Raw genomic sequence first — 6,654 nt, 5'->3', positions numbered from 1 at the left:
CCCCTTTGGTGGATATGTACAAAAATGATGTCAGCCAAACCAGAGCTTGGGCTCCAATGACATACCTTATATGCATGATATTTACATACTTTACATGGTTTTTAGTAAACTCATGTGAGTCCCGTTTCCTAAACTCCAGGTGGTAGAAATGAAAACTTGCAAAATAATGGAAAACTTTGGAACTGAAAGTTAACTCCCTCCCCCTCCTACATAAAACTCTGTGCTGGTCAGGAGATGGTGAGGAAAACTGATGATGCAATAAGTATAGTTCCTTCCCTAAAATCACTTGTGACTTCATCGATGAGATAATATATAGAGAAGAAGTCAAAAAGCCAGCATTAATATGCGAGTGCTGTGATAAGCTCTGTGGGGATTGTCTCAGGCTGAGCTCCCCGAGAAGCAGATCCTAAGACAAAGACATGTGTGCAAGCCTGTTTAGGGTATGTTCTTAGGAAGTTCCTGGGGGGAGGAAAAGTGAAAAGTGGAAAATGCTATTTCAAGTGAAAACAAAAGAATTCACCAGCCCCCGCTTAAACCATGTGGGCAGGCACAAAACGCCCTTTCCTATGGTTTCACTCATAGGGACCACCCATGAGAGGTAAAGACCCCTAGAGAGGAAGAGGACTTGGGGTTGTCAGGGGCTGAGGGATGAAGGAAGGGGAGTGCGCGCTTTGGATCCAGGGTTTTATTTTGAGGAAAGAAATAGCGCAAAACTAGATGGTAGTAATGGTCGCACAGCATGTGAATGCACTTAACGTTCCTGAATTGAACAATTTAAAAGGGAAAAAATCTGTATTTTATTAAAGGAAATGGGAAATGGAAAAATAAAGGATGCCATAAATGATGTAAAATAAGCAAACTAAACTAAAGAAAAACAAAACAAAAACAACTTCAGGGGTAGGGAAGTCAACTTTGGGTAGGGAAGAGGATTCATGGTGTGATTTTGGAGGTGTAGGAGGGGGCAGAGGGGGCTCAGCCCTGGGGGTTGATGATGCCTGAACTGGTTCTCCACTGCCTAGCGGCTCAGGTGCAGGTGCAGGTGCAGTTGCAGGAGCTGCAGGCTCTTTGGGAGCAGCAAGATCAGCAGGAGCGGCAGGCTCTTCAGGAGCGGCAAGATCAGCAGGAGCGGCAGACTCTTCAGGAGCGGCAAGATCAGTAGGAGCTGCAGGCTCTTCAGGAGTGGCAAGATCAGCAGGAGCTGCAGAGTGTTCAGGAGCAGGAAGATCAGCAGGAGCTTCAGGCTCTTCAGGAGCGGCAGGCTCTTCAGGAGCGGCAGGATCTTCAGACACCGCTGGATCAGCAGGATCTTCAGGAGCAGCAAGATGAGCAGGAGCTGCAGGATCTTCAGGTTCAGCAGGAGCAGCAGGAGGGAGCTCGCGGACTCCTGCTGGATCCTGGAGGTCTTGCTTTTGTTCTCTGGCGTCTTCCCCTGCCCACGCCTGCTCTGGAGCTGTAACTGTTGGACGGACGTGGAGAGAGCTTTAAGTCTAGTGGAAGTGCTCAGGCTGTGAGAAAGGAAAAAGGTACCCACATGCCTGCCTTTCTATGCACCTTTTCAAGGACAGAAATCTACCCTGAGCTTTGCAGACAGCTCCCACCGAGCAAGTGCCCACAGGCTGTGTTCTGTGACTGAATTCTACCAGACAGGTGGTCTGAGGCCAGTCTTTGCTCAGGTCCCAACAGCAGCCTTTGGGGATGCCTCCCTGTGTGGCCCAGCCCTCCGCCCTCCCTCACCTACACACCCGCACCAGCCCCACCCTTCTCACCTTTGGGCTCTGTTTCGGGGTGCTCCTGGTCCTCTACCTGAATCCCCTGGAGGTGGGCACGGTGCTCCATGTCAGAGCCGGGGGTGCTGAGCTGCCCCTCAGCCCTGGGCAAGAACCTGGGGAGAGACCTGGGTGGTGTCTGGGCAGGAGGCTGTGGTGGTGGGGAGCCCTTCATACACAGACTCTTCCGGAGCCTGTGCTGGCCTTCCACAGTGTGGCACACCAGCCCCTCACTTGGGGAGGTGGCATGAGTGTCCTGGTTCCCCAGATCCTGCGGTGTCTGGCTCTGCAATGACAGTGACCGGCAGCCGGCCCGGCCCGGAGGTCTCAGACCCCTGCCCGGCCAGGACCACTCCTGCTTCTGCCCCACTCGACCCTCTGCTGCCAGATCAGACTGGGACCTTGGTCATCTCAGTCACCCGGGAGGCAAGAGACACACCCAGAAGGCATGGGCGCCACCTCGGGCAGCAGGGCCCTTCTCCGGTTCTCCACATCCCAGCCAGCCCGCTTGGACCCAGGTTGTGGATGTGATCGGCCCCCCAGGCCTCTGACCCTTCCTCAGCCTGCTCTTGTTTGAGGCAGGACCCCCCCAACATGACTGCCCCACCTCCACCAGTCAGGAAGGGGCCGTGGGGCTACCCGGGTGGGGTCTGAGTGGTGGCCCGGCCTGGGCGGGCCTGCCCTGGGCCTCCCTGTGTTACCTTTCGGTCCCTCTGGCCAAAAGGCCAGAGGCGCCTGGAGTGAGACCCGACCCACTGTCGGCACTGTTGGCAAAGGCCATTGCTGCGAGCTTTCCGGGGGCCGCGACCTCGGGATCTTGGGACGCAACAAAACATGTCTGAGCTGAGCTGAGTTCAGCAGCCAAGTCAGTTGGGAAGGGTTCTTCTCTACAGACCATGTGCCTGGTGACCTGGGTTCCAAGTTCTGTTGGGCTCTGTTGACAGGGAAGTGAGGTCACTTCCTGGGGTCCCCTTCCCCAAGCTTCCTCCTTACACAAAGCTCCCCAAGGGCCTCTCTGGGCTGCCGATGGCTCACTTCCCACCCCATGCCATGTTCACACAGTGACACAAACTCGGTCCCTCCTATAGCCCTGGGGAGGCCTGGATGCAGCCAGGGCCACAGCTCTGAGGACACAGCTGGGTTCAGACCCGGCTCCCCCCGCCAGCAGTGCTGTCACCCTGGACAAGCCACCTGCCTCTCAGGGTCTCCCCAATCCCCCATCGGCCCAGTGAGGATCATTCTGGACCCTGCTTCCTGGGGAAGCCATCCTGTCTGTAGACCCATAAACACCTAGCGCAACTCTTAGCCCCACAGGCTGGCATCATAGGGAGCTCATGTGCAGACTCAGCAAATGAAAGGCCCCACAGAGGGCTGGTGGGGAGCAGGGCACACCCCACACAGGCCGGGGTCTGCCCTGGGCTCTGGGGAAAGTCACCCTACTTGCCGCCTGCTTCCCAGCTCCCTGTAGGCGGGTTGAAATTAAACACAACTCTGATATCGTCCATTCTGGCATGCAACCTCCTAGGTCATTCTGTCATGTCAGATTCAGGCCCAGTGCCCCATCTCGGCCTCTAGGATGCGCTGCCCTACAGTGGCTCCCTGCTTTTTTTTTTTGCCTTCTGGTCACACATCCTTGTGTGATTCCCACACAGTCCCCTGCAGGGTGGATGGATACTGGGACTGGGTTCTGACATGTAGGCTGACTTGTGAAAATGTGCGTGACTTCCACTCATTCCCATCTCCAGTGTTCATTCTCTCTCTGTCTCTCTGTGTTTCAGTCCGCCTGTCTCTTCCCTGTATGTATGTGTGTATATATTTATGTGTATATGTGTGTATTTATGTGTGTATATTTAGCCGCAGGGCAGATCACTTCTGAAAATGCCTTGACGACATACTGATTGTTTTAAATTCATGTTACTGAAGAAAAAACATCTTTGAAAGTTGTGCAAGCACTTTGGTGAGGTCAAATCTAAGGACCAGTACTGCTGGGGAAGGGATGCCCCTGTGGCCATTTGATGAGTCCTGTACCCTGTTTCCCCAGAGAAGAGCAGGGCAGGCAGAGGGGTGGGCCCGCTCTACTATCCTACCACCCAGCCTGCCCGGCCCGGCTGGCAGAGAACCGGACAGCGGGGGCCCCACCCCGAGCGTCCGCGCAGACGCTGGACCCCGCCCGGCGCGTGTGGAAGCTGGACGGGAGCCGGGCGCTCCTGGACCTGTTCCCGAGGAGGAACGCGGCTTGGGGTCTGGGCCGCCGCTTGCCGTCACCTCCGCTGCCGTCGCAGGGCAGGTAAGGGGGTGCTGGTAGGAGCACGCAGGTTGGGGAGCCGGGTGAGGCCTGGGCTGCGCAGCTGGGGAGGCGCACAGGGAGGGGGGCGTGGGGTGAGGTCCAGGCTGCGTGTCCCGTTATGACCCTGAGGCGGGTGCGGGGCCAATGTCATGGTTCGTCGTGCCTTCCCCTGGTTAGTAGCCCCTGAACCCCGTTTCTTTGCTGCCGCTTGTACCCGGGTTTGGGTAGGCGGGTGCAGCCCCGGGAGGTGGGAGGGCGCCAGGCGGCCCTGAAGCACTTCCCACTGGCCCTCAGGTCATGGCCTGCTTGCGGGAGGCGGGTGCGGGGCTGCCAGGGTATGGGGGCTGTGGCATCCACGGCAGCAGCAGGGAGAGGGGTCTGCCCCTGGGAGCTGTCCAGTTGCTCCCATCTACCCCATGGCCTGTCCTGGGGGTGGTCTCTGCTGCCCCAGGTTCACAGGAAGCATGTGTTCATGTCAGCCTGCTCCTGGGAGGAGGGCGCACTGTGGTCAGGAGGCAGTGTCAGCAGCAGAAAAGGACTTTAGGAGGACCGGGCTCTAGCCCAGGGTAACTCACTCTCCTTTCTGCTCTTGCTTCCTCAGTGGGTGGCTGTAGCGGCTTTTCCAGTATAAGTTATTACCAGATTTTGAACATAGGTTTCTATGCTATACCGAAGAAACTTTTAAAAAGAAGTCTACTGTATATTTAGTGGGTAATATTTGTAAATCTCAAACTCCCAAATTTATCCCTTCCCACCCCCTTTCCCTGGTAACCATGATTATTAACCAAGTCTGCAAACCTGTTTCTGTTTTCTAGATGAGTTCATAGTGTCATCTTTCTTTTAGATTATATGTGTGAATCATATCATTTGGTATTTTTCTCTTTGTGGCTCACTTCGCTAAGAATGATGATCTCCATATTGCTGCAAATAGCAGTCTTTTAACCTTTTTAACGGCATTGTAGTATTCCACTGTATAAATATTACTACTTCATCTTCATCCAGTCACCTATTTCTTCATTTAGGTTGCTTCCACATTTTAGCTGTTATATATAGTGGTGCTATGAATACTGGGGTGCAGGTACCTTTTTGCATTGGAGTTTCCTCTGAATATATACACAGAAGTGGGATTGCTGGATCTTAGGGTAAGTCTATTTTTAGTTTTTTGAGGAAATTCCATACTGTTTTCCATAATGGCTACACCAAACTACATTCCCACCAGCGGGCTAAGAGGGTTCCCTTTTCTCCACACCCTCTCCAGCATTGATCATTCGTGAACTTTGAAGTGACGGCCATTCTGACTGGTGTTTTGTAGTTTTCATTTCCATTTCTCTGATAATTAGTGATATTGAGCATTTTTACAGGTGCCTATTGGCCATTTGTAGTCTTCATTGGAGAATTGCTTCTTTAGGTCTTCTGCCCATTGTTGGATTGGGTTGTTTGTTTTTTCCTATTAAATTTTATGAACTTTATATATTCTGGGAGTTAAGTCTTTGTCAGTCGCATCATTTACAGATACTTTCTCCCATTCCATAGGTTGTCGTTTTGTTTTGCTTATGGTTTCCTTTTCTGTGCAAAAGCCTGTAAGTTCAATTAGCCTTTAAGTTTAACAGCTCATGCATCTTAAACATGTTTAACAGATCATGTATCAAGGAAATACAAGTGAAAACTAGATGAGGTACCATCTCACACCAGTTAGAATGGCCATCATGCAAAAGTCATTGCACACGTCATCCACAAATCGTAGCACACATCATTAATTATGGGGGCTTTTTACACTAGTCGCACTCGAGTTTAAATTCCAACCCACCTACTGGCTGTAGAAAGCTAGGGAATTGTGTCCAGTGAATATATATCTGTATTTGTCATATTCCTTCTTCAGGGTGGTTTCTCTTTCGTATAAGAAATGATAAGCACATAACTTACATCGATTTTTATGTATACATTCACATATAATAGCCACAAAATACAAGGTCACTGAAGAAAAGATACTCCTTATTTCTTACTGTAGAATGTGTTCAAACCTTTAGCGGATTCAGCAGTTACAGGGCTTACAGTACAGATGTCACCCCTCCCCGTTCTGGGGCCTCACAGGGACACTGCCAGGCTGAAGAAAAGACTTTTTTTCCTCCAGTTCATCTAAAGCTTTACGACAGGCGAAGAAATCGGGACACGCGGTGTCGGGGTAAAGAATAATGACTTTATTTGGAAAGCCAGCTGACCGAGAAGATGGCTGGCTAATGTGCAGGAGAGCCACCTTCTCCGAGTGAGAATTCAGGCTCCTTTTACAGTAAAAAGGAGAGGGGTTGTGGGTGGTTGGTGCAAACTTCTTGGTGCAGGAATTCTTTTTTTTTGGAGCTGTGGGTCAGCTCATGGGGCCCCTGTAAAACCTCTAACAAAACAAATGTTACTTTCTTTTCTGCAGCTTGTTGTGTGTATAGGAGAGCAAAAGTGTTCATATCCTTAAGGCTGAGAGCCTTCCGAATGGGCTCTCCTGTCAAATTCAGGCTGAAGGCAACATTGTTTCACAAAAGGGGCAGAGATGGTAAGACAGCCTGGGAAACAGCACAGGGTTAAAGGAAAAGCAGATCTAATATGCAGTCA

The 6,654-nt window shown here is 51.7% G+C and overlaps 1 protein-coding gene across 1 annotated transcript; it reads right to left on the bottom strand.

The window, feature by feature from the left end:
* Positions 1–572: 572 nt before the first annotated feature.
* Positions 573–2,603, bottom strand: LOC140685975 (uncharacterized). Its single transcript, XM_072938369.1, has 4 exons — positions 2,468–2,603; positions 1,767–2,052; positions 1,050–1,456; positions 573–608 (listed from the first exon to the last, which is right to left on the bottom strand). Exons 1-4 carry the CDS (start codon positions 2,600–2,602, stop codon positions 573–575), a joined length of 864 nt encoding a protein of 287 aa, XP_072794470.1. The 5' UTR covers position 2,603.
* Between the last annotated feature and the right edge of the window lie 4,051 nt (positions 2,604–6,654).

This window comes from Vicugna pacos, chromosome 15 (genome assembly GCF_048564905.1).
Source record: "Vicugna pacos chromosome 15, VicPac4, whole genome shotgun sequence".
Classification (NCBI taxonomy): domain Eukaryota; kingdom Metazoa; phylum Chordata; class Mammalia; order Artiodactyla; family Camelidae; genus Vicugna; species Vicugna pacos.
Note: the sequence above shows the minus strand (reverse complement) of the source record. Positions and strands in the feature narration are given on the sequence as shown.

Excerpts from the sequence above, each read along its gene's own strand:
- LOC140685975 (XM_072938369.1), bottom strand. The coding sequence starts at position 2,602 with ATGTTTTGTTGCGTCCCAAGATCCCGAGGTCGCGGCCCCCGGAAAGCT. Across the intron at positions 1,457-1,766 it reads CCCCGAAACAGAGCCCAAAG|TTACAGCTCCAGAGCAGGCG; the intron begins GTGAGAAGGGTG and ends TCCGTCCAACAG. Across the intron at positions 609-1,049 it reads CCAAAGAGCCTGCAGCTCCT|GGGTCTTTACCTCTCATGGG; the intron begins GCAACTGCACCT and ends CTTCCTCTCTAG.